Here is a 27,986-nt window from a genome sequence, read left to right as displayed (position 1 = left end):
TTCTGATGTCGCAGAGCCCTCGGCTCCTTCTGGGCAAAAAGAACACTGCTCATGGCATGAAGCGGCGCTTTCACAGGAAACACACCAAAAACTTTATTCATATTATCTGCACTGGAGGCTGGGGTTTTTTTTAGCTACCTAAGAATCAATTAGTCCGAGAGCCCTACAGTGTTTATAGACCCAAGTGCCGTAACAAAAAACAAGATCTGCCGGTCGGGAGCCCAGGCCTCAAGCACAGAGTCGCCCCCCCCCCGCCATGGCGGTGGCCGCCCCCCTCCCTCGCGGCGCGGGCCGTTGGCAGGGCCACTGCGCACGCGCGCCCCGGCACCGCTCGCCAGCGGACGAGCCCCGCCACGTGACGCGCCGAAGCCCCTCCGCTCTTTGTTTACCTCGCGCTGGGGCCGCGCGCCGGCCGATGGCGTCAGTGCGCGCCCCGCCCCGCCGCGCCCCGCCCCGCCCCGGGCGGGACGGCCGCTTCCGGCGCGGGCACCAGCGGACGCGGAGTGCGGCGGCGGCTGCTCGGCCTGTGGACGCTTGCGGCTCCCCGGGGGCGGCGGGAGCCGGCGGGGCGTGGTAGCTGGCCGGCCTGGGCCCGGCGCATGTGCCGCGGCGGGGGTGGCGCGGCCCTGGTGTCGGCGGCGGGAGCATGGCAGCCTCGGGGGCGGAGAAGAGCAGCAAGAAGAAAACGGAGAAGAAGCTCGCGGCGCGGGAGGAGGCGAAGCTGCTGGCGAGCTTCATGGGCGTCATGAACACCATGCGGAAGCAGGTACGGCCGGCCGGGGCCGCGGGGCCCCTCACCGCACCGCGAGCCCCCCGGGGGGAGACGGGTCTGCCCGGGGCCGGTCTCGGGCCCGAGGGCTTCCTGAGGGTAGGCGTCAGGCCCCGGCCGCTCCGCGGGACAGCCGTGCCGTGCCGGTGCTGGGCCGAGCACGGTAAATTCACGGGTGTAATAAGTTGGGGGTCCCGCCTCCAGTGTCTGTTGTCAGCACCGTCTTGTTAAAAGATCCTACATCCTCTGTGGAGGGGTTCTTCTTTTACTCCCCCCCCCCCCCATCTTCTGAGTCTGACTGTAACGAGTGATCCCACTTAACGCACTTGGGAGGAAGACACCATCAAAACAGATGTTTAGAGTCTGAATGCCTGCAGCAGGCTTAGGTCACCATAAAAGTAATTGCTGAAATACTTCCATGCAGTGGCATAACAAGCATAACAGGTTTAGATTTTACTTGCTGTGCTTTACTGCTGATGCTAAAGGCAGAAGGACACTGTGGACCTGCTTCCTTATCTAACATCTTGCCTCTATTAGGGCAGAAGTCAAGCTGCACTTTTTTGCTGAGCTTATCTGGTTAGGAATAGTATACACATAGCTATTTTCCAAGAAAAACCTGAGGGAAGTAAAAAGATAATGATGTTAAATTCTAACTCAGAAATGTTCTCTGATCAAACTGACTGTGTACCCTCCGCAAATATTATCAGTATAGTGAAATAGCAGCAGAAGGAGAGGGAGACCTGGAGCCATGTCTCAGTTTCACAGGTAGTATTTTGTTTCTTGCACTTCATGCTGAGTGCATCTGACTCTCTCACTAAGAAGCCAGCAGTTGTATAGGAGGGTGGGTAGGTGGAGCAGCCTCATTTTTAGAAATTCTGACCTTTTGGGCTGATCAGCTTCCTAGGTTAATAGTCCAATGATTATCAAAGGTGACTCTTCTGTTTACCAGTAGAGCAACAGTGGTAACCAAAACCATAATTATGCAAGTAGACTTCCATTGAACTGTCCAAACTGAAAGAAGTGCTGCAAGGTGGTTTTTCCTCTTTAAAAAGCTCAAATTTAAAGACGTTATACAAGAGCAGAATGGTCTTTGTAACTCCCTGGGCATAAAGAAATCTTTCTGCTCCTCGGAGAAACCGGTGCGATATGGAGCCGGAATCAAAACTGATGGTAGAACCAAATGTTCTAGAGCAGGTGGGGACTTCCTACATGACACTGTCATATGTTATGTCTTCTGCAGTTTATCTGCTCATCTCCCATTATTAATCTTGCCAAAGGCTTGGTCCAGGTTTTGTTAGTGTGCATGTTAGCAGTATGAGTCCTGGCCTAGCAAGTGGTATCAGAATGGCAATTCCACTTTTGTCCATCACATTGTCCTTGTTCTTCTCTCACTAATGTGCCATCGCTTTGTGTATGCAAGACATGCCCTCTAACTAAGCTCCTATGTATGGAAAACCAAATTGGTTTAAATTAAATGTTTGTGGTGATTTCTGATAACAGACTGCAAAGAGCTACACAGAGGCATAAGCCTATGATCCACTTCCTGTATGTGGGCTTCGTTTCTGTTTATTTGGGTAAACATACTCCAAGGTGTAGCTGAGTTCATAACTCAGCTATTCATAATCTAGCTCACGCTTCTGTCCTTGCTGACAAGGGGATGCTAGATCCAGTTATACTTTGAGCAGAGGAACGATGGCCCTCTTACAGATGCATGTATAGCCACTAGCACAAGGAAATTCCAGTTCTTGACTATGTCTCTGCTCCAATAACATGGCACCACATTATTGTTCTGTACTGTTGTTCTGACCTGGTCATTCGGTATAGCAGAGTGCCACCACCGATCTAGTTACCAGTGACACTAAACAGAGAGAGAGGATCAAACGTAACTGCTGCGAAATCTCTGTGTGCTTTTAGTTGTCTTGAAAGCTGGTACACCAGGGCAGCATCTGCTGCTTCAAATTTTGCCTGCCACTTGAGTTTCCTAGAAACTTCCAATCAAACCGCAGAGGGTAGCTGCAGCCCACCCACACTTAGTCTTCACCACTCCAGAAATTCTCACATGGTTCATGACACTCTTGATCCTCTCAGGAGTTGTTTATAGGAGAGGGCTAGCTATTGGTGGGAGGGAGAGGGGGAGATGATATAGGATAAAAATAGGAAGTCAGCTGGAGCCAGAGGAATATGTACTAGTTCAGCAGACTAGCTGTGCTGAAATTTAAGAGGATTTATAGACAGCTCTTTCTTCTTTTATGTTGATAAGTCAAGGACTGTTCTGTGGTTATAAAACCTAAGTGTGTTATGAGCTAAAACTTTTTCCTTTCATGGAAATATATAATGCTACATATGCACATTGGCTTTATCTGCCTTTGTTTAATCCATTGGGAAAATGGGCTGACAGTACAGGAAAATGGGTTGGAAGGTACAGCTAACTTTAAAGGGGCTGTGTAAACTGATCTAGAGGCAGCCTCCCTGCGTAGGGAATTTTAAAGTAAACTGTGGTTATACATGCACTTAATACTGGTGAGACATGTGAAATACTGCAGGCGAGTATACTTACTGTATAGAGAACTTCTTGCTCATCTCCATAATAAAATGGTACCTATCTTTGTGGATTTTGCTGAGCTATTTGACAGCACGTGCATAAGTACTTTTTGTGACCTTGTAGCTGGGTGGAGACCAGCCAGGAGTGGAGTAATTAAGGATAAAAATGGGACAGAGTTGCAAGGTGTCACTGGACCTGTTATTCAGAAGGTGAAGCACCCTAATGCAGACTTGCACTGGTGTGTGTCCTTTGGTTGATGCAACACAGGTCACTGGTTGGCTCACTGAAGCTACTGGCTGATAGAAGTGGGTCCTCCAAGAAAGAAGTACAGCAATTCTCAGAAAGAACAGTAGTTGAAATAGAGCAGTTACATCCAAAGTCTTCACAGGAGACAAAATGAAAAAGATGAGGATAAGGTCTGTTTTGGTTGACAAATATTTTTTTCCCCCACATTCAAAGAGATCTTAGAATGTCCTAGATACTTCATATACTGAGATGTGTGATTTCAAAAGGCAATAAACACATTTTAGAAACACAGCATGGAATACAGCAGCAGTTGCAAGTCTTAATGAAGTTCACCCACATAGTTTTGCAGTATCTTGTACTGCTAGTTTTCAACACTTGTATGGAACAAGATGTGCTAGGAATTTCATCTTTAAAAAATTCCCTTTAGCTTTTCTCACAGGGTCTTTGATTTTTTTTTTTTTTTTTTTTTGTTAATTCAATCTTAAATGATTTAAAGCCACGGATGTATAAAGAAGGTTGGTTTCCTTCCTCCTGCCACTCTGCACAATGTATATCTGTAACTCAAACAGTTTTTTTTTAAATATATGTTACTGTTGTGTATTTTGTCCAGCAAGTGCTTCTAATCAGTGTCCTTTCCTTTAAGGGCCTAAAAATTACTAAGTGAAAGTTTTTCTTTATTTAAAGGACTGTTGGCTATTGACTGTGTATCTGGAATGTCTACCTTGTGAGTTGTGCTTGGATAATATTGCCTACATGTGGAAAAAATTGTAACACTGTTCTGTTCAAGTGTTTTTCCTTCCCACAATAGAAATGCTCTTGTTCTGTGGTTAGTTTTGGGATTGGTTTTGGCAGGTGTTTCCAAAATAGTTCCACGAACTTAAGGTGATAGTAGAAAATGGAGTTCTGTGTTTAGGAAGCAGTGCTGCTCAGCTCTTCTTTCTCAATAAGAGGATTTCATAAGTAGCTGCAATATGGTGTGATTTTAGGTCAATCAGTGTGTTCTTAAAGGGATGCTGTTTTAAAATCTATTCAGACAATGTGTTTTTACCCCAATCCATTACTTTTGCCTAATGTCTCTCAACTTGTAAGCTCTGTCACTTTTCTTCCTCTTACTGCATGACTGCTCAAGTGTGAGAAACTGATTACATACAAATGGCAAACAAGTGACAAATGATTTTTTTTGTCTGAAAGCTAACTAGTTGCTAATTAGCTGTGAGCAGTCAAGCAGTCTATCTAGAAGTGATATTTTTAGGATACCTTTCTCTTTAAAATGTTCCATTGAATGCTTTGAATCTGTTCACCATTTTCATTCTGGTTGGATAATATGATAGTTGTGAGATATGCGGTTCCTGTGCATTTTACAAAAATCAGCAGCTGAGTAGGAACGAGAGCTCCTAATGTAAATGTAGCCCCTGTTAGACAATGCAGAGTCTAGGCTATAGGAGGTTGACAGAAATGCCACAATAAAAGCTTTAGTCAGAGGTCATAACTTATCAGTGACCAGTCTTAAGGTGCAAGTTCATAGGAAAACTGAGACTCACTAGTTCTCCAGGTTGCTGAGCTTACTTTTTTATTTTCTGATCTTTCTGTTACGTGATAAGCTCTTATGAGTTAATGTGGAGTAAGAAAGCAATGGATTTCTATAACCTGTTTTTGGAAAAATATTCTTTAAAGTGTTTCTGAAATGTTGATCTTTTTTTTTTTTTTTTTTTCCTCTCTCTAATTTAGAAAACTCTCTGTGATGTCATTCTTATGGTTCAGGAAAGAAAGATCCCAGCTCACCGTGTTGTGCTTGCTTCAGCCAGCCACTTCTTTAACTTGATGTTTACTAGTAAGTCTTTTCAAAATTGATTAACTCTTATAGGCTTTTATGTCCATGTCCTCTTAGACTTGCAGCTGACGAGCTGTTTATTCTATAAAAATAATTAGAGGGATATATATAAGTGAAGATTTCCTCCATTTGTATCTTTCTTGCATTCATCTCTGTTCACCCTTCCTTTCATTTTCTTTTTATCTCTCATGATTAAATCAGTGTGGTTACTACATATGCAGGCCCTTATCTTATTTGGGGCCCATACGCTGTATTAGTCAGTCTTCCTTCTCTAACCTGCTGTTTCGGAGTCTTTATTCTCGTGACGTAACTTATGCCTGCCTATTGCTTCCCACCATTAGGCACTTCCACATACAAAGCAGGTTTTCAGAAATGTAAATGCTCTTGATTTGTACTGTCTTTATAAATTCAGGTATGTAGGGTCTATGTAACAAATTATGGATGAGGCATGTGAAAGTAAAATTATTTTGCTAGAGTAAAATAGCTGTGTTTTCTGTTGGACAAAACGTAATTATCTGTGGGTGGCTTAACAGTGCTGTGACTGGGTGTGGAGAGGTCTGACCTGGCTGTATATTATCAGCTCGAATATGGAAATAGTTTTTGACAGTGCGATGTGAGCTTCCTGTCTTTGGTAATGCTAGCTTGGCAGTTTCTGCACTATAGCCAATAGCATCTCTGATGTTTTAAATATATTTTATAGCATAATTTTCATACTGCAAACTCCCCCACTAGTTATCCTGGTTGTCCCACTGCTTCCTGCCCTCCCTGACTCCTCTTAGTAATCCTGGGAAAACAGAAATTGGGTGTGTGCAGTTTTTAGGAGGTTTGGTCACTTTATTTTGTACTGTTTGCAAAATCTACAATAACTAGAGTGACTTACTGATGTAGTTTGTCTTTTACTCTGTTTTCAGCAAATATGCTTGAATCAAAGTCCTTTGAAGTGGAGCTAAAAGATGCAGAACCTGACATTATTGAACAGCTTGTGGAGTTTGCTTATACTGCAAGGTAGTTTGTTATTTAAAACTGCTTGACATTTTTGCTAGGAAGTTTGCCAATTGTAAATGATAAAATCTTAAAATAATGCTTTTGTAGTTCGCTGTTACAATACTTGACTTTAAAGAAAGTCTGATGTGACTAGACCTGTATCCTCCTCCTCTCTTTCCCTTTTATTTGAAAAGAGCTGCCCACACTGCTTAATTTAGTTAGTAGGGCTTCCTGTTGACTGAAGTGAGTGGTAGCTGTTTCAAGAAAGCAAATCCAAGCACTTTAGCCTTCTGACTACAGGGTTGGAGTTGAATGGTATTTCCCATTGCTCTGGAATTCAGGCCCTCATTGATATCAGCAGGGGTTTCTCTTTACGGCCATAGTAGTTAGCCCAGAGAAACAGTTCCAGGAGTTATACCTTCATCTCTGGACAAGCTAGGAGTTATACCTTCATCTCTGGACAGGCTAGGACTGTTCCCTGCGAACTGCATTTCCCTTCTATCAGAGGTTGCCCATGTGTTTAGTTGCCTGCAGTACTATTTAAAAACAGAGTGTTTATACAGAGCTTGTTCAGATGACTAGGGTTGTGGACAGGCCTTTGCAACAATCTCTCATGCCTGGTGGATGGCAGGCCCTTCATCTTTGTACTGATAGGATTAACTCTCCTTAGGAAGGCTTTCTCCTTTCTTTGACAGGAGTCTTGCTGTACGCTCCCCCTGCAGTGAGAGACAGCTTATGTCAGCACCCTGACTGCACTCTTGCCTCTGCTGGAGCCCAAATCCTGGTCTATGGACTCTGGACCTTCTATTGATGCGCTGCCAAATGCTTTTTTGCTTGTGCGCTTCAGGCAAATCAGCCAGATCGGTCTTGACGATGAGCTTAGATGGATCTTGCTGAGGCTAGTTTGGGAATAGGAGACTGTCAGAAAAGGTTCTGTGCCTTCTCTTTTGTGAAAATAGTTGATCATACAAGTCAAAGCAATAGTACTATACTCAGACTGTCTGCAAATGGCCTGTGTTTAAGGCTTAGTCTTTAGAATCTAGAACTGTTGATTCTCTGCCCTCCCTCAGTAAAATATCTAAAATTAAAGTGGTTTATAAATTAAAGCAACTTGGAAAGACCATGAAGGGAGACTACATCTTAAGTTTATGTGGAGAGAAGAATGCTTGAGGAAATAACAGGGAAATAAATTTGCCATTTATGTAAATTGGTTTAAGTGAGTTTTTTTGACTACAACAAAATAGGTAGTTTTAGTGATGCTAATTTTGCACCTTCTGTTTTGCAGAATTTCTGTTAACAGCAATAATGTGCAGTCTTTACTAGATGCAGCAAACCAGTATCAAATTGAACCTGTGAAAAAAATGTGTGTGGATTTTTTGAAAGAGCAAGTCGATGCTTCAAATTGTCTTGGTAAGAGAAATGCAGACTTCAAAAAAAAAAAAAAACCTTAAACTTGACTGTTCTTGAAAAATGGGTAGTCTCTTCTAAAAGACAGTAAGATTTTGATAAATGCAGACATATCAAAATCATTATACCATAAATGTGAATGGTTGTCACTTCCTACAAGCAAAACAGTCTGGCAGCTACCTTTACTAGTATCAGGGTCCACTGATTTGATTTTTTTTTGGGGGGGGGGGGGGGGGGAGAGGGGGGCTTATCCCAGCCTGGCAGCACTATCTTGGAGCTTCTTGCATGTTTGAGGTTCTTAGTTTAGTAAAGTGGAGCTTTCAGTTATTATCAGACTTGGAGATGGAATTTGGCACAGGTGTAATGTCTCCAAAACTAGCATGTCTTCTAAAAGTATGAACAGGATAAGTTTAGGTTACTTTTTGTTTTTAGTTGCACCTCCTTTGACTGGAATACTAGAAATCTACCCATATATGCTCTATAGCCTTAATGTGAACTCCGTGTTACAAAACAAGAGTAGACCTCGATGCTTATTGATGCTGTTCAAGATCTGGAGTACCTTGTCTTTAAACTCTGATTAAATAAATGCATGTAAAGAAGTTTTTGTTGACATTTACCATGTAATTCTTCTAGTGACAGCTTAATCAGATATGTTATAGATGTTTATAATATCAATAGGAATGTTTTGCAGAGTATCTGAATTATAGTGATTCAGCTGACACTTCATTGCAGTACAGCTGTGGCCCTGAGACACTGCTGGCAGGAAGACATTACCTCCTAAAGAAAGTGTCACTTATGCTTGCTTTGAGGCATATTCAAACCTCTTGTTAAATAGAAAATTAATTACACTCTAACACTTGCATACTCTGTAGGTAATTTATGCCAGAAAGGGGGATCAAGGTTAAATGAAGTTTTCCTCAAGATGTTGTTTACAAGTTGAAATCTGTTCTGGTTGCAGACTCATAGGCAAGCCCACAGTTTATTAAAAAAAAATATATATATATATATATATATATATATATTTGAAAGAATTCATGGCTTATTTTGAATATCTTGAAATTTTGTGAAGCTTTTCTGTTTTTCTTCTGCAAAGCAGGTTATATACTTGCATTTTTATCATTGTAGGTTGCGTTTTACTATTTAGGGCAGTTTGATCTAGTTGCAGACCCATGGGCTGCATTTTACTAGTGGTTTGCTTTCATCCCACCTGCCATCTCCTCCCTAGAAGGAGGAGGAGGACTGTAGTGAGCTGAGCAACAGTCACTGCTGAATAGCTCCATGCTGACTTTCTCCTGCTCATACCTAGTTACTAACGGAAAATTCAGAAACAATAGTTTTCAGTAGTGATTGTTATTTATACCCTTATACCAACTTGCAGCAGCATCAACTTGACTTTTTTGTGTTGGCCTGCAGCAGAGTTTGCTATCTACACAAAATCCTTGTTCACTATGGCTGTTGCAGGAACTGGGCTTGGCTGGTGACTACTGCTGCATGAGAAGCTTAGGGGAGGTCAATAAAACTTGGATCCAATCTTTCAAGCTGCTGTGGTTACTGTGTTGTTGTAGTATCGCTCAGACCTACTTAACGTACTGTTGTTGCCTGCTTCGTAATGGGGAAAGAAATAATGAGGAAATAGTACTGGACAAACAGTTAATATAGCAAGCCTTGACTCGAGTTTGTAGGGCTAGGATCAGAAGTTTGTGCTTGTCTTAGGTTGTCTTGACTTGCAGATGAGTTATAACAGCATGTCATAATAATAAAAACACACACAAAACATGGTTAGAAATATTAAATTGGGGTTATAAGCATCTCTGACATGGTATTTTTATTCTATTTGAATATATTAAAAGTAATTGCAGTTCAAGCTTTGCAAAGTGTTTTTTTCTAAATTTCTTTCCTTCATTAGGTATAAGTGTGTTAGCAGAATGCCTAGACTGTCCAGAACTGAAAGCCACTGCAGATGACTTTATCCATCAGCATTTTACTGAAGTTTACAAGACAGATGAGTTTCTTCAGCTTGATGTTAAGCGTGTGACACATCTTCTGAACCAAGATACATTGACTGTGAGGGCAGAAGACCAGGTGAGACTCCAGTTTCATAGTAAGAGGTCTGTCTCTTCTGTCAGTTAGGAACATTGAACTTCACCCCCACACACACCTTTTTAAAACAAAAGCTAGTTCAAAGTATCTCACTTCTGATGTTTCTACAGTGCACATGATGCACATAATACATATTAGTTGTAGAGTAAGAGGTGCATCCTAGCTTGGTTGAAACCCTACACTAAATATCTGCATTTCAGGCATGCGTATTATACGGGTTGTTTCAGCAAACCAGAAAGAAGTCATAAAGGGAATAAGCAAAACAGTTTCATTTATTCAGGTAGCTATAGGGCTTCTGATTCTGTAGTGCATGAGCTGAATTAAGTTTCATGTATAGCAGCTCCCCAACCAGGGTTCTTGCACTATCTGTGGAAGTGAGCTACTTCAAAGTGGTAAGCAAACTCTACCTTAACAGCTGTATGCCTTTTCCTGAGTATGGTCTTAGCCCATTTCAGAGCAAGGAGTTGCTGCTGCTGCTGGAAACATATGCATACACAAGCTAAGCGTGGGGAACTGTGGGACTGAGCAACAAGGTGGATAAAATAGTCAAGAAAGCTAGGTGTGTTGACAGTGATGGGTTGATGTAAGTCCTTATTTAGGGAGTGGCTACAAAAAAGTTTAGGTGTCTGAAAGGAGATGTCTCTTTCATTTAAGAGTTATAACCTGTGGTAGAAGTTACATTCCCAGCTGTCCCATTGGAAAGTCGGATTCAGCATGCCACAGATCTGAATGCCTGCTTGCCAGCTTGTTCTTCCTACCACGTGAAAACAGGTAGAATACAGGCGGTCCGCACTGCAGCGCAAAGAGGTGATTGTAAGATGGAGCTAGTTGCTGGATACTTCCTGAAGGTTCTCAGACAAATCTGTTGAAACCATACTGGAGTCTTGTCTTTCTAGCTCTGCTGTTCTTGTGCTTGAGTTTACCTTGGCTTGGGTGTGTCGTCATGAGTTGACTTACGCCTTTGAAGTGCAACAGAGGGATCTTGTAATCAAGTTCCTGTCAAGATGGTGTGTGTGTGCTTTGAAACAGGTGGCTGACTGAAGTTTAGCCAGATGCATAGGCTCCAAGATTAATGCATTTTCTTTGATGCATCTGTTGCAGTAAAAACCTTCCATGAAAATAAGGTTGCTGGAGGAGGGAGATAATATCAGGTGGCAAGAATATGATAGTTGTGACTAGCTGTTAAGTAAGAATGAGTTAAGTCATAGTGCAAAATTCTTGCCACGTGCTGGGAAGAGTTCAGACCACAGGATAAGATTCTCAAAACTAGAAAATTTTCATACTTTGTTAGCTTGCAGCCAAAACTATGCTTTCTAATTTAAGCTCTGTTGCTAAGGTAAATGACATGCTTCAATGCAGCAGCAGTGGTTTAAAAAATATTTGTGTAGGTAGAACAGCATGATTAAAAATCCTGTAGGTAAGTGGGAATGTAGAATTTGAAATTGCAGAAAATGGCTAGTGATACCCAAGAAACCTTATTTCTAAGCAGTACTGCTAGAAAGTTGACATATACTCCGTAATTTTTCTATTGGTGTAGAGCATATTTAAACTTAGTTTAAAAAAAAGTGATTTTAATTACTAGCTATCTTATTTTTCCTCTATGCTAATAATGTTCCTATTGATAAATGGATACAATGTTTCTGTCCCAGTCATTAATCTGCTGAATTTCCTTAGCTGATAGAATTTAGCCTTAAATCCTTTTTTTCTTTTTTTCTTTACTCTCCCTTACTTTGTGGCCATTTTGCAGGATTAAAGCTGAGGTCATTTAGCAGTCCTTCTCAATAACTTGCAATGTGGAAAAAAATTAAATGGCAGAATTAATCTCAGTTACTTGCAGCTGATCACTATGATGAATTTCAGCTACAAGGAGTAGGTACTGACTGTGTGATTACTTGTAAGACAGACAGTGCTGTCTCTGAAATGGTGGTATATTAGATAAGCTTTCTATGTGTGAATGCAGCACTGAGGTATCTTAGTAGATATGTAATACTGGACTTTCTCATCCATTTCCTCCTGACCCAGAGGAACATCAACAGAGGAGGCTTCTTCATTGCTTTCTTGTTCTGTTGCCTAACCCCCAGTAAAACCCACATCCTTTCCCTTAAATAGGAGATGGAGGGGAGACTCACTCAGTATGAATAAATTTATAATAATCTGCACATAAAAATTTTAAGATGCAACAGTAGCAATGCGTTTGGAACTCCATCACATGACCCGATAAGAGAAGCAGGTCATCAGCTTAGGAGACTATATAAAGCAGAAGCTGCTGCAACATTTCTGGTGAAGTATCACCTGTTTTTGACATTGAATCCAAAGCATGTTAGTCTTAACATGGTGTAGCAGTTACTCACATAAATATGAATTGCTGGATCAGCCTTTCTATTTGAAGAGGTAAAACAGCAATAGAAATTTTGATGAACAAGGTTTGTAGATGGGTTTTTACTCTGGTTGTGTAGTTGTTTTACTTAATGTCTGAGTATTGTCTTGGTTTTTTTGGAAGATGGCTGTGTTGACACTTCTAGTGAAATCCCCACATCCTGAAATATTAATATAGTTTAATTTCCAACAGGCAGAAGAAGAGTTTTGGAACATCAAGGTTTTGTTATCTGTCTTAGTGCGTGGTGATGTATCTTATCCTTTTCTTTCTCTCTTGCTTAAGGTTTACGACGCAGCAGTCAGATGGCTGAAGTATGATGAGCCGAATCGCCAGCCATACATGGTTGACATTCTTGCTAAAGTCCGATTTCCTCTCATATCAAAGAACTTCTTAAGTAAAACGGTTCAGGCTGAACCACTTATTCAGGATAACCCAGAATGCCTTAAAATGGTGATCAGTAAGTTGACTTCTAGTAGAAATCTTTGACGTTCTATATGATTTTAAAATACTGTGGAACTTAAATAATTTTTGAAAATTGCTTACTTCAAACTAATATGCCATGACAACGTTTTTACATTAAATTCATCTACGACTCTGTTGCCTCTAGGATGTTTCTTTTAGTTGGAGGCAGATTAGCAGCTTGTCATGTAAATGGCAGCCATTCTTATGTAATGTGATAAGGAGGAAAGAAAAGAAAGCTGCTGCTAGTAAATGATTTCAACTTCATGATAAGTAATGGAATAGAGTTTTTGTCATGAGTTGTTAGAATAATTGGAAGGGTTAGTGCATATTTGGGACAGGACAGTAACTTTAATATTGTTCAGATATGAATTAATAAGAAATGTTTTTTGTCAAAATTTTATATTATAAAGCTCCTCTATGTAACTAAAGAATGCTTAGTCTATGCGGCGCTATTTTCATCTCTAATATATACTGACAGTGGAGACTAGACAGCTGCATTCTGAAAGCGCTGAAAAAAAATCTCTTGGATGAGACTCATTTCTTTAAATGACAAAAGGGAACAAGCTTCCCTCCCCACCCCCCCCTTTTTTGACCATTCTTGAAATTTTACTGTATACAAAAGAAATGCCCGGATACTGATATTCTGGAAGAAAAAAAAACAAAATTTGTTCCAACAGCAGTCAACAGGTCAACTTTGTTTTAGGGTAGTTCTAAAAAGTGCATGCAACTGTTTTACTTCAGTCAATGAGTAAGATTCAAATTAATTTATATGTTGGTAAGTATCTGCTAACCTTCCCCATATCAGTCATACTTCTGGCATGACACAGGACTGGGTGCAGGGTTTAAGAAATAAATGTGTTTTGGGGTGTGTGTGTGTGTGTGTGTGTGTGTTGTGTTTGTGGGGTGGGGGGTTGTGACTTCTAATGTCACTAGTATTTTTGCATGCTTTGGAATGTTTCTTAGGAAAAATGATTACGTTTTCTTTCTTACAGTAATTGTAACTGTAGTATTTTGCATTGTCAAGATAAGAGCAAAAGTGAGGGGCTTTAATGAGATGCAATGTGCTAAAGATGCCTTCCAGATTAACCAGAAACTGCAAAAAGAAATGGTGACTCCTCATTGCATTCAAGTTCCTTTAAAATTTATATTTTCCTCTTTAGGCTTCCCAGTTCTGCCATTTTTCCTTTTTTCTTTGAGTGTCCTTACTTCTGCTAGTTTCAATCTGTCAACTTCAACTGTGTGGTAACATCTGCTAAATGGTGATAAATTAGTATGTAACGTTTAAGCAAGTCCATATTCATATCCTGTTTCCACACAGAGCAGGAATTTTGAAGTGGGGTGTAAATCTGGATGTATGCTCTCATTCTTGGGTGCATTTTAAAAAAAATGTTTCTAAGCTTTTTAAGCTGGGTAGTTGTAAAGTAGAAGCTTCATTCCCCTCTTTTCCCCATCCTTCCCTCTAAAACATTCCTTTCTCTGTATGAGCTACACTGGATCTAGAACAGTTGTTTTCCTGCTAGGTGGGATGCGATACCATCTACTTTCCCCAGAAGACAGAGAAGAGCTAGTGGAAGGTACACGGCCAAGAAGAAAAAAACATGATTATCGCATTGCTTTGTTTGGAGGCTCACAGCCCCAGTCCTGCAGATATTTTAATCCAAAGGTAATCGTTACCTCAGAATGCTTTAAGATTCACTGTTTGTAATCTGCATGTGTTTTATTTGCTGATTGATATTAACTAAGACTTAAAGATCTACAAAATGGTACAGGGAAGGATGTGTTTCATGCCTCTTGGGTATACAGTTAGGAGGGTGTAGTTAATTAGATGTCTTCAAATTTATGTACCTAGATATAATACTTCCTTTTGATTACAATGATCACGTGTTTGTTTAATGGCAGTATGAGATAGAGTTATGATAAATCCATTTGAGTCAATAATTGATTGGTGTGTGCATACCACAGCAGCATCAAGCGATCAGTTAGGAATATCTAAAAGTCTGTATACATGTGCATGCACATATGTATTTGGAGAATAACTCAAGGCAGCCTTTTTTTGACATAAGTTAAAATATTGGCTTGTATGATAGTGTAGGACCCTATCTTAGAATACAAAGATTTTAGTTTTTGTTTGTTTTGGTGTGTTTAGCATAAATGAGTAGTTGCTTCTAAATCCCAGTGGTTCATGTTTTCTTGATTCTTAAGAGTGTGTAAGGAAAGGAATTGGGAACAAAGTATTCTAGAATAAGTGGAAAAAAGTGTTTCTGCAATGAAAACCTTAGAGAAGCAATTTAGAGCAAGCAAGCTTAGCCTAGCCTGAAATTTATGTCCATTTTTCCTGAATAAAATTGAGCCCAAATATACAAGAAAGGAGTATATTTGGGCTATGCAGACTAGATTGTCTGGAAGCCTCACTGGCTTGTAGAAGGATTATCCATACTCCCTTTTACCAGATAAGCACATGCAAGAACACAGAAATAAGTTGCTACCTAAATATTAGTGGGCTCTGATAAGGTATGGAATTACTTACTTGTAATATTTTGTTGCAGAAATTCTGGTTGTTTTAAGTCAGCATATTAAATGCTTGTTACAATTTCAAACAGTTTTCTGTGTTATCTGTGTGAACTGTGCAATCAACGTGAGGCCATAAAATCCAACTCAGAATTAATGAGCCCGTAGGATAAGTTTTGGACTCATCTGGTATGAATCACAGTGCCTTATTCAAGACAGATTGAAGTTATCTTTCTCTGAGCACCATTTTAAGTCTGAAAAACATTACCAGCTTTGCTGTCTTAGTTTGAGACACTCTTAACTTGTATTTGTAATAGGAATTCCAAATTCCTTAAAAAAAAAAAAAAAAAAGACTCCCTGTACCTTCATACACATGCTCAAGTGAGACATACAAACATTGCTGTGATTGGTTGTGGTGGTGGAGAACAGAGCAGATAACTTTTTTTTCTTCCTCTGAAGTGGAACAGTAAGTTCTTTTGTTTTGAAAGGTAAGCTCTGAGTTGGAAGTCTTTGATTAGGGCGTTCATTCTCTTCAAACAGTTATTTGTTTTTGGCATTTTAGCAGGTTGTAATTCACCCAATATGCTCTGACCTTTCTTTTGTTATAACAAAATTAGGTCAAAGCGTTCTTTTCTCTTAATCTCCAGTTAGGTATGTTGGAACAAAGCTATTCTAAGACAGGATGGAAACTAGCTTTGAGAATTATTGCCCCAGCCATTAACTGGCAGTGGTATTATCTTAGCATAGAGTCCATGCAGTCTCTTTGCCAACCTAACTGACAAAAGGTTAGACTCCATGGTAAGTGCCTAATGTCAATGGTAGTCGGAACTCAAGAGATGAGGGGGTTGTTCCATCATTCATTATGAACTAATTTAAAATCCCTCAGTTATCACCATATATCCTTTTGAAGACTTAACCTTGTTTGGAAAAAATAATCTGGATGAACACAAAGTGGGGAGCAACAGGCAGAGATTTACAGCTCAAAGGAAAATGATATATGCAGTTAGATGGTCTCCAGTCAGACCTAAGCTATAATATTACAGTGGAATCTGCTCTGTGGCTGAAAAGGCATGTCTACATAAGTCCACATAAAACCTTATGGGATAAAATTAAGAAGAACTGATTTCAGAAGGAGTTTTGCAGAACTGACTGTTGATCAAGCTTTATGGCCTTGCATGTGGAATAATGGGAGGTGGGGGGGGGGTAGAAGGAAAAAAGTAAGTAATTGGAGATCTAGATCCTAATATCATGCCTTCCTTGAATATTTTGCTAGTTCAAAATACTGTATGCTTATACACTTCCTTTGTGTTATTAGCTAGCATGTCGTGTATTGTTGAATAGCTTTTATTTACTTTATGTCCAGCTCTAAGTTACTTAAAACTCCTTTTCAGGATGTTTTCCTAGAGTATCTGAGTTTGATCTTTATTAAACTGTAGCAGTAGCTCCTAAATACTACAAATCAGAGCCCCTGTGAGATTAGCATCCTGTGCATGTAAAATAAGAAGTATGGGTTTAAGGCTGCAGTTCTGCAGAGACTACATCACATGTTTAACTGACTTGAATTAGTTTCCTTAAAAGATAATAGGACTGTCACAGTGCATAAAATAAAGCTTGTGTATATACTTCTGCAGGATTTGGACCTTGCGAAAGAATGAACGTTTTGTTTTGTTACCTGCTGAACTGGCTGAATAGCAGCCTAGTCCTTCATTTTTGGTTTTAAATTATTAAATTTAATTCAGTTATTCTTATGCATCAGTTAAACAGCTCAAAGCAAACGTAGGCTATATTTCTTCTAAAAAAATATTTTCTCAGTGTTATGAGTGACATAATCTCAGGGTTCCCACAGAATAAAAGTAGTTCAAAATTTTTTCTACTTCTCACTGTGATTGCTTTGCACATAAAATCAGTCTCTGCTGTAATGCTGATTTTCATTTCCTCATTTGTCAAAAAAAATCAAATAAGAATGGATTGGATAGGCATTGTTATTTGTTGAGAAAGATAACATTATTTTAAGTCTATATTTGTTCTCCTTGTTGCATTGTAACTAATACTTCTATTCGTGCATTTACTTCAGCAAAAGAACAAAATGATGCAGCAGGACAGATGCAGACTGGTGCATAGAAGTCCTGTGGAGCACACTGGCACCATTTTGAATAGAGATGTTTGTTTTCATAATCATGCTAGAAAGTCCTCTTTGTGGTGGCAGGAAGCATTATTTTGGTGATTTTTCCACAGAACGCAGAAAGTAACTTTTTTTCTTTTCCAAGCTGGGAATAATTCCTCCCCCTTGATAGAAGTTTATGTATGACTTTATGGGGTTTTGAGGCAGCAATATGCTAACTCTTTTGAAATTGTTATGCTTTCTCTAGTGGCAAGAAATAGCTAGAAGTTTTACCTTTTTAAACAGTGCAAAATCCAGCAATGGCAAGTAAGACTGAACTCATGCCTGGCATTGCTTTCCCTTGATTATTAAGGGAACCAGCATGCCTTTTATGAGAAGATAAGGAGCTGTAGTCAATAAGGTATTAATGGCAAATTTTGTCCTTGTTAGGCATGTCTGCTCTTTTCCTTGACAAACTTGGAAAGGGGGCAACAAATGAAATTAAAGAAAAAGTTTTAAACTAAAGGAAGGTGTGTGTTGTTTTTTTTTTTTTTTTTTTTTTTTAACATGGTATATGATACAGAGTTCTTGCCACAGGGTATTGTGGCTTTCAGGAGTTCAGATAGCTTAACTAGGTGATTAATTAAATTCATGATAGAAAAAAACACTTTCAGGAGCTCCTAATTACAAAGATACGGTTTCTGGCTCTGGTGTCCTTGCATCACAAATTGTTGGAAACTGAGCTCAGCAGGGAACGTGTCACTATATACCTACCTTGTTCTTTCTTTCCTCCCTCAGCTCCCAAAAAATGAGACTTGCCACTGTCCAGGGCTCTGTGGATCTTGACTCTGGCCTAGAGCAACTGTTGTTCTTAAATGTGTTGAAGTATTGAAATCAATTCTGTGTGATGCAGAATAACAGTGAAGAGTATTACAAGAAAATGACCTAAATTGCCTCCTGCTGGAAGAGGAGGCTTCTGCTGAGCGCATTCAGGTTATGGGCGAGTCTATGGCTTTTCATATGTCGTAGAGGTACTAAAGAAACAGTAGCTATGAACTGGAGCTTACAACAGTAAGGGGAAACAACAGGATTTTTCATGAAACTGCCAGAAATTGAGCTGAAAACACAGTGATCTTACACAAAGCAGTAAGACATTTTCTTAAGGTTTATACAGCTAGTTATTTTGCCATGCTGTAGTATGGCTTTCCTTTCTAGGATGCCCCAGGACCTGTTTCTCACCATAAAGGGCCACATGCACCTGCCAGCTCTTCTTGATATGGGGGATGCTACAAGAAAAGATTGTAAGATGCTTTGGACTATAACATGCTCTGTCTCTCTTTTCTTTGAACCCCCACGCAGGAGTCGCTGTTTTTCCTCATTGACCAAAGTGTGTGGAGTATGTCCTTGCTAAGAAAATGTAATGATGTAACGTGTTGTGTGAACCATTCAATGAAGGTCATTCAGCAGCTTTAGCTAGACCGTTCTAAGGTGACACAAATAACATTTAAGGTCCTATACTTTCCTGTTCAGTATAGGAAACAAGCCATCCTCATGATGGCATGAAATATGTGAGATACAATTATTCAAGAAATGTTGCTTGTGCTGTATGCTGTCGTGGTCTACCATCAACTGCTGAGTATGTTCTTAAGGCTTTAGTTAGCATTACTGCCCATATATGACACTTACTGATTTTGCCAGTCCATGCAAAATCAGTTTCTAGGCAACATGACCGCCAGTATCTATGATGAAGCATTACGCTGTTTCTCATGCTCTCAACTGTGGATAGCTATAGATCATTTGTGTTTTGTTAAATTCTGTAAATAAGCTTCTAGTTGTCATGGTAATAAAATATGTATTACAGAGCTTTTTAACTGAGTTGCTTGTCAATTCGGATATTACCTGCTTCTCCTTTTTTTCATTGCCTTTGATTGCTTTTATTTCCTGTCTTTTTATCAGAAAGAATCTGTTATATGTCAGATGTCTTTTTACATTCCTATAAAAGAAAATGTTATTGTACTTTATTGATGACGTGCATTGTTTCTGACATGACAGCAGCAGGAGGTCAGTTTTGTTGGGAAAAAAAATCTGTTTTTCAGGAAAGCTGTACTGGGTGCATACGGGGAATGAGGAAATAGAAATTGATAATGTCATGGTTCATTTCAGCTAACTATGTCTGTGTCTAAGAATTTTTCAAGAGTACGCCTGAGGAGTGTTCTTCAATAAACAGTATTCATGTTTGTTTTGAAAAGGAAATGTAAAACTGACCATATCTAAATCTCTATGAAAAGCTCTGTTTGAAAACACTCACTGTACAGGTAAGTTATATAATCTATTAGACATTACCTGTTCTTTGTAATGCAGGATTACAGCTGGACAGACATCCGATGTCCCTTTGAAAAGCGCAGGGATGCAGCTTGTGTCTTCTGGGACAACGTAGTTTATATTTTGGGTGGTTCCCAGCTCTTCCCTATAAAGCGAATGGACTGCTACAATGTGGTGAAGGATAGCTGGTATTCCAAGCTAGGACCTCCAACACCTCGAGATAGCCTTGCAGCCTGTGCTGCTGAGGGCAAAATTTATACATCTGGTGGTTCAGAAGTGGGTAAGACACTAAAAATCTTTAAAACAAACAAAAAGCACAAACAAAGATACCTGGAAAGCTTTCTGGTTTTGCATGACTCTTTGTTGACAAGAAACTGCACACTGCCATCATGTTAGCCTAATGAATTAATTTTCCTGTGTGTAGGAATTTCTCCTCCCTGCAATCCAGTAATCTCTTTCTGTTGTGTTTTTTCTTTTTTAAAAGCAGTTTCATTGAATATAATCTTTACATTAACTAGAGCATACAATACATTGTGACTCTTGGGAGTAAACTGGGGACAAGAAAATATATTTCTGGGTTCCCACTCCGCTCTTAGTTTACCTCTATAAATCCCTAAAACTCTCACTGTATGGTTGAAAATCATCTGTGATGTAGGGCCAGAACAGCTTGCGTTCTTTGTGTTGGGCCTAATGAGCATAAGGAGAAAAAGCTTTTGATTCTGCTATATTGGTGGTGAAATCATACCTGGTTCTGTGAAGGAATTTGGCTCTGATCTTTGTCAGATGACAAAAGTTATCCTCCGTTAGTTTGCTGTTCTATTGGTTTGTCTCTATGGAGACATACTTCTTTCTTTAGGTGCTATTACTCCTCATACAGTCAAATTAAGACCATGGCCCGGGGGGGGGGGGGGTGTCCCTCCATACCCCCCCAACCCCTAGTGGCTTGACTCTGATCTGACTCACTCATACTACAGTGTTATGGCAACATTTTTTTCGTTTATTTTTGCCTAAATTAATCTGATATATTTTCAGCAAACTAAACAGTAGGAATATATGTATGCCATATCCATAAAAATTGCTGCTGTGGAAAAGCTTAAAGAAAGAGTTGTTCTGCCAAAACAACTAGAGCCGTGTGAGTACAGTTTTTAGTAGATCCTCTTGAGTTTTGCCTCACTGCAGAGGAAAGCAAGCAGAAAATAAAGAGTGGTCATTTTCAGTGATTAACATTGATAACAGTCACTTAATAGGAAGTCGTGACATTTAGATAACCTTATCTGACTTTGAAAATAGTTGGACACTGCTGTGGAAGTAGCAGATAGACACAGTTCATAACTGCCACCTAGTGTGGTGAAGGTGAAATAACACTTTTTCCCATTACTTGAAACTGAGGTTTTAACCAAGGATGTATTGAGAAGCTTGAAATATTAGAAGAGCTGTTAAGTCATTCCAATTTTCCACATGCCAGTTGATGAAGAAGTATGATCCAAACTTTGATTGTATAGACTTTTATTGCCTTTTTGTGTCTGATATACTGTAAGTAGTTAATGTATCAGTAGTGGAGAGTTCTCTCTTAAGCCTTTCCTCACTTGCACATATTCCCTTTTCTTTTCATAAATATCATTCAAGACAGAATAGTGAAAACTAAAATCAATAACTGAGTTTTTATTGCATTTTTTCCAGTGCATTTTTGAAATCCAGTGAACAGTGATCATTTATTGGGAAAAGCCTTTCTATCCCAGTTCTAGCACTTGAAGCAGGCAATTATGTGAAACTGTATTAATTGAAGAAAATGCTGCAGAGTGTTTAGCTGTAGAGAAGTCTAAAATGTTGCATGCTTTTGCATTGATTTACTAGTTTAGAAGACAAATCACTGCGTCAGTCCACTGTGGAAAATAGGGCTCCCCCTTGCTTCCTGCACTGGTGGGAATACAGTCTTATTTGGAATAGCTGGCAGAGTTTGTAAAGCTAAACCCACTAAATTCTTCTACTGTATCTAGGTTCAGGACAAATGTTTACTATTACACTGACAACATATTGAAAATGGAAGCTCTGTCTGTCTTTTCCCCCTCCTTTTTTTGTAAGACAGTACTACTGTATTTCTCACTGATGGTAATTTTTACAACTTTGAAGCAATAAGGATGTGTATTTGCCATCAAGGAAAGAATATGGCCCACTATGCTGTTCACCTTCATGATGTTTAGAATTGCATGGTGGAAAGAACAAATATGGTTTATAGAAGTCTACTCCTGTATTTTGGCCTGGAAATGCAGTACCATGAGTTTTGAGGGTTCAGATCTCTAGCTAGTAGTGAGGACACTGAGTGTTGCTCGTGTGACATGCTTAGTTTTAGAAGTAGAAAGCTGAAGAAAAAGAGGGTCAGGTGGAGGCACCTTTAACTGTTCTAGATGAATGTGTCTATTGAAACAATGGGGAGATGGATCCTGGTTCTTTTCTGTGAATAAATCTTTAAGCTTCCATCCATCTTCAGTGGAAAGATTGCTTTTGACTTCAGTAATAGCTTTTTTGGACCTTGGGGGAAGAGGGAGCAGACCTTGCACTTCTAGAAGAAAATAAAGTTTTGCCAGACATAAGGAAGAAAGTAGAATGGTAAAGGGTAGCTATTTTGTGGTTGCTAATATTTTGGAAGTATGTTATAACATAATCTAGCCATTTGATTCCAAATGCAACAAGTGTTTGGGAATTAAAATCAAGTCACATCATTTACAGGAAAAAGATTTATGGGAATCTGTACTAAGTTTACAATACTTTGGTTTAATCTTCACATCTGAAAATTTAATACATTTCAAGCACTGAGGGGCGGCATGAGATGAGAATTTTGTCAGTAATTTATACATATCCTTGTTGAGTTTTTTCTTCCCCTGAAAAGAATATCCGAATCACTTGTTTGTTTTGGTGCCCTGACAGCAGTTTTATAAATTTACTTGCATATTTTGGAAGACAACAAAAGAGTCAAGAAAAGAATTATAAATACATGCTTCCAGAGTATTCCCAAGTTTCAAGTTGATTAGCTCTGCTTTTAGAGGTTGGAAAGCAGCTTTCCATTGTCAACTAGCAAGTTAGAGCATCAATTTGATATTACTGTTAGACTTTTCTTTGTTAAGCCAATTGTTTAAAAAAAAAAAATTAATGCCACTTTGGTGGGTTTCTTATTTTTTAAGGAAATTCTGCACTGTATTTGTTTGAATGCTACGATACGAGAACAGAAAGCTGGCACACAAAACCCAGCATGCTGACTCAACGGTGCAGTCATGGAATGGTAGAGGCAAATGGCCTCATTTATGTATGTGGAGGAAGCTTGGGAAACAATGTTTCTGGAAGAGTCTTAAATTCCTGTGAAGTTTATGATCCAGCTACAGAAACGTAAGTATCAATTCCAATACCTGTCACTGTGGTTTTGCTCACTCTTTAAATACCTGAAGTATACAATTCTTCCCATTCATCTATACAATAGGGGATTTTCCTGAGTTAAGCAGTAACAAATAGGATATTTGTAGTTTTACTTAAAAGTCTGCTTTTCTTAAGCAGCTTTCTTCCATATTTCACTGTCCTAATTCTAGGATGAGCTTAACTATTTTATGTTTATTTTCTAAGAACTAAATTGTGGGGTTTCCTGTGGCATTTTGTGTGTTCTGGAGATTTTTGTTTTTGTTTTATTTTTGTTTTTTTTTCCTCCTAGGTGGACTGAGCTTTGTCCAATGATTGAAGCCAGGAAGAATCATGGACTGGTGTTTGTAAAAGACAAAATATTTGCTGTGGGTGGACAAAATGGCTTAGGTACTCTTAATTCTATTAGTTTTGTAGCTGGTCTCCCAAGGTTTCTTGGGGGGCTTTTTGCTTTTGCTAAAAATTAATTCTAGTCTATTCAGCTGAAACATTCTGAGCAGTACCATAAAACATGTTCTACTGGTGTCCCTGTATTGTTGCCTGCCTTCTTTCACCTCCCTGCTTCCTTCTCTCTTGATTATTTTCCAAGCTCTTTTATTACTGATAGCCCTGTTAAATTCAGAAATGTATCCATGCTGCAACCCAGTTCTGCAATAGTTTAATATAGGCAAACCAGTCATCTGAAAAAAGCTAACTTTGTTAGTCCTTCATTATACATGTTGAGATACTGTTCCTCAGAGAGACAGATAAAGGTGTAATCACTATTTTGAGAAATTCAGTCTGAAGACTTGTATCTAATAGGCTATGGTTATTTTTAAATGGTGAAACGGTGAACTTCTCTGACTGCCCTAGATATGAAATATGACTTATTGTGTGCCCATGGGCAAGTCACTTAATAATCTGCCTGTCTACTTGTCTGTTAGCTTAGAATAATGATAGTTTATTTCCTAGGAGAGTTGAATTTGAAAGTTAATTACATAGTATTTCTGAAGTGCTTTTGAAAATGAAAAATACTCAGCTTTAATAATCATTATTTATGATAGTATTAATCTAAAATGAGATATTCTAGTTCTTTTAGTATATAGCTTGCAATTTAATTAACTACTAGAACTATTCCAACATGATTGATTCCCAATGCAAAGATATCGGTAGATGCAACTCTTGTGCAGACAGTTTATCAGCTAGTCAGCGCTGCCTTTTTGCAAAATTCTAGAGTACTGGCTGAATGCTCATTTTAAGAAGTGTGTATTATTGATCCAATCAGTTAAACTATTAGTTTGCTGTTTTTCATATTCTCTGGCTTGATTGACTAATTGTTCTTACTGTATAATGGGAAAAAGTTACATTTGGGATAAAATATTCATATGTCTTAATATCATAGAGGTTTCTTGATCTTTGAGGTCTAATAATTCAGGAATGGAAGTAAAAACTGTGTCTCAGAGTCACTATTGGTAAATGGGAATAACTGGGTATTGCAGATATTGTGGAGTGTAGCTATTAGCTTGTTACCTAAAGAACCAAGTCTTACACAGTCCCAGTATCTACTTTTCCCTAATAATTCCTGAGTCCATTGGCCAGTTTCTGTCAAAGAGACTTAGGCCTCTGTGATGCTAAATTCCTTGAAGTTTAATGGAGAGAAACATTCTCTATTAGTAAATGACTCATTTACTTAAAGGTACTGGTGAGTGACATGTCTAGAATAAAATCCCCTCAGTGCATAATGCCCCTTAGACATTATTAGTTCCTCTGTTCATGAAACATGTTAGATCAAAGATTGTATTATATGAAATTTAAAACAATACATCTTACTTTCAGTCTCCTCTTTCTCTCTGCTCTGTTTCTGTATTTTAGAAAGGTAAGCAGCTAATTTAGAAACCTGTGGTACTTCCCTCCTCCCCCCCCCCCCCCCAAGCCAAGGAAATATTTTAGCTTGCTTTTACTGTTACGATTTGTTTTAATCTAAACCTTTAAAATCATGACCAATTTTTACAAAGCATTTGTATGCTCAAGTTCAGCCTAGAGTGTGTAATATAATAAGCAGTTATCTATTTCATTGCTTTGTAGGTGGCCTTGATAATGTAGAATATTATGATATCAAGATGAATGAATGGAAGATGGTATCTCCAATGCCATGGAAGGGTGTAACAGTGAAGTGTGCTGCTGTGGGATCTATAGTCTATGTCCTGGCTGGTTTTCAGGGCGTTGGTCGATTAGGGCACATTCTCGAATATAATACTGAAACAGACAAGTGGATAGCCAACTCCAAAGTTCGCGCTTTCCCAGTGACAAGTTGTTTAATATGTGTTGTTGACACTTGTGGCGCAAATGAAGAAACGTTAGAGACCTGAAGACCTGTAAGACACCCTGAGACGTTCTTCAAGGACTTGGGGAAAGATGGCCATGGTGCTTTGCTTCCATGTTTTATTGAATCTTGTTAAACTGAGTAATAGGAAAAACTGAGATGCAGTCTTTGAATTTGTATATACAGCATATTGTATAACATGGATTTTGTCATGCCCATCTTACTGTCTGTTTTAAGAGATGGGGATGTGTTTTGAGAATCCACTTACCTAGCTGAGAACATATGACATCTTCCTTTGAAAAGACTGTGTGGCCTTGTCAAAAGTAGACCCAATCCAATTATTTAGAAGAATTCAAAGCATTTGATGAAGATAAAGATTTCTGGCTGAATGATACTTTCCAGAGCTCAATTACAAAGATTCTTCCTTTAATGAAGGTGAGTAAATACAGCCTGGGTCATGAGAAATACAAGCAAACTTTTCTTGTTTACACATACCTGTAAAAATCTTACTAGAATGCAATGAAGATTTTGCTCAGGAAAGACCAAGGACGACAGCAGTATAATGGATTAAGATTCCCATGGAGAAGGGGGATAGATTATACAGCTCCTTCCTTATGATAGCTGCCCTATTTCGGTGACTTTCTTCCATCACTTGCATGACTGCATATCAATTTTGAAGTCAGACAGGCTATATATATATGTGTGTGTGTGTGTATGTATGTGTGTGTGTATGTGTGTATGTATATATATATATGTATGTGTGTATATATATATATATATGTATGTATGTATGTGTATATATATATAAAATAAATTAGCAAAACACTTTCCCAATGACTTCTTTGGCATTTTGGGGAGCTTTCACAAAAAGACACCTGAGCTGTCACAGAACTAAACTTTCTTCTTTGATTATGTTGAGGTGGGGGGTGGTGGTGGTGGAGGAGGTCCACAGTAATTGTGCACTATGTTAGCAAGTTGGAAACTTGGGATTCATTTTTACTATATCTTCCCAGGCAACCAGACTGTACATACTGTGGATGCCAAACCATTAGCAAAGATGGGAATAGGTTTGGGAAAGCAAAGTCAATACAACAAATGTATTGATTTTCTTCTTGAAAATGACTGTTTTTAAAATGAAATGAACAAAGTCATTAAAGATATTTTATAGAAGTCTTCTAAAGTTGCACATGGTTATTAATCTCTGGTTTATAAGCATACAGTACTATAAATGTTTCTAGACAGTCAACATGGTACTAAATGTGATCACAATCTTTCTTCCAGCATAGAAGTTCAGGCTTGTCAGGCTATCAGTATCAATACTGTGTACATCTTCCTACTTTTCAAAAAAGTTATACAAATTGATACATGTGAGTCTGTTCTGCTCCCTGCTAGGTCATAAATGTCTTCATCCTAACTTTGTCACCTTTTTCTGACTTGCTAATTCCTTCAGATCTGTTTCTATGAGACTATCAAGTTAACTTAAAAAGTTGGTGCTTGCCTATCTGTATCTCGTGCATCACTGGTGGTGTGGATTTTTATTCTGTTTCATTTCTGAAGATGCTCCAAGTTCTCAAATGGTATAATTCCAGTTTAAAGTCAGTCCTGCTTTGTAGACTATTTTATCTCACACTAACAACTCTGCATGTATGGTAAACTAGTAGATGCATTCATGGGTTTCATAGTGTTTCATGCAACTTGGCTCTATATTCAGTAGTAAGTGAATGCTGTAAAACACTCCCCCCCCCTTGCCTTTCCCTTTTTTTTTTTTTTTTTTCCCCCCTACTGATTGAGCCATAAAACAAATTTGTCACTGGTATTTTGAATATTTGTGTTCTAAGATACTGCAAAAACTGGACTGAATTCTGCACTTTTCAGGTTGTACAGCCTGTTTGGGTTTTTTTTTTTTTTTTTTTTTTTTTTTTTTTGTATCTGCTTTTAAAATTGTGAAGCACCTTTTTCTAAATTTCTTTTCAAGAGGTTAGTAATTTGCTTAAGCTACTGAAAAATTTATAAGTGGAAAGACTGAAAGGATTTGAGAGAACTAGACTGTCACGGAACACACATCTAACACCTTCACGTGGGTATTTTCTTTGAACTACTGTACACTACTTATTTCAGTCTGCACTTTCTTAACAGGGTAGGCTCCTCAGTACCTGCAGCTCCAACTTTGCACAAAGTGATGATGCTCTTGCTTATGTACACCTGGTAATGATAACTGTTGGATTTTTTTATTAGAGTTTTATCATGCTGTGGGTCCCAGGTCATAGACTTGGCTCAAGATTCAATTACTGAGGCAGTATTTGAAAATTGTCCAGAATGCAATACTTTGTTTCTTAGATCATTTTGTGTATCGAAGATGTGTATTGATAAAACTAATGAAGTGACAACTTGGCTCAGTATAAGAAACACTTTTTTGAAGCTTATGGTGGAAGTGAAGCAAAATACCTCAGTGAGGCTTGTGACTCAGTACACTTTGATCAATAAATGATTTTTTTCTTCGGTAGCCCTGGCAGCATGTTTAATGGCTTAACCAACAAACCCTTTCGCCTTGAGTCTTAAAACCTCCCCTAGCAAGCAAGGCGGCCGCGCAGCACTGCTCAGCGCCTTAACTCCCCTCTCGGTGCCGCGGG

At 38.9% G+C, this 27,986-nt stretch overlaps 1 protein-coding gene across 3 annotated transcripts; it reads left to right on the top strand.

The window, feature by feature from the left end:
* The first annotated feature begins 351 nt into the window (after window positions 1-351).
* Window positions 352-27,859, top strand: KLHL7 (kelch like family member 7). 3 transcript variants are annotated; one of them, XR_003259914.2, is made up of 12 exons: window positions 352-766; window positions 5,286-5,388; window positions 6,300-6,393; window positions 7,658-7,782; window positions 9,686-9,861; window positions 12,539-12,713; window positions 14,239-14,381; window positions 19,689-19,929; window positions 22,829-23,030; window positions 23,347-23,444; window positions 25,119-25,791; window positions 27,493-27,859. XR_003259914.2 is itself a non-coding variant. In XM_026105139.2 (11 exons), the coding sequence occupies exons 1-11, from the start codon at window positions 647-649 to the stop codon at window positions 25,400-25,402; spliced, it is 1,761 nt and encodes a 586-aa protein (XP_025960924.1). In that variant the 5' UTR covers window positions 352-646; the 3' UTR covers window positions 25,403-27,859. The 3 variants fall into 3 exon arrangements, 1 of the variants encoding a protein (XP_025960924.1); XR_003259913.2 differs by having other exon boundaries at window positions 26,370-27,859; XM_026105139.2 differs by having other exon boundaries at window positions 25,119-27,859.
* Window positions 27,860-27,986: the final 127 nt, after the last annotated feature.

The sequence above is a fragment of the Dromaius novaehollandiae genome, chromosome 2 (genome assembly GCF_036370855.1).
Source record: "Dromaius novaehollandiae isolate bDroNov1 chromosome 2, bDroNov1.hap1, whole genome shotgun sequence".
In the NCBI taxonomy this organism is placed as follows: Eukaryota; Metazoa; Chordata; class Aves; order Casuariiformes; family Dromaiidae; genus Dromaius; species Dromaius novaehollandiae.
The sequence above is the reverse complement of the archived record's forward strand: the minus strand, read 5'-3'. Positions and strand labels throughout refer to the sequence as shown.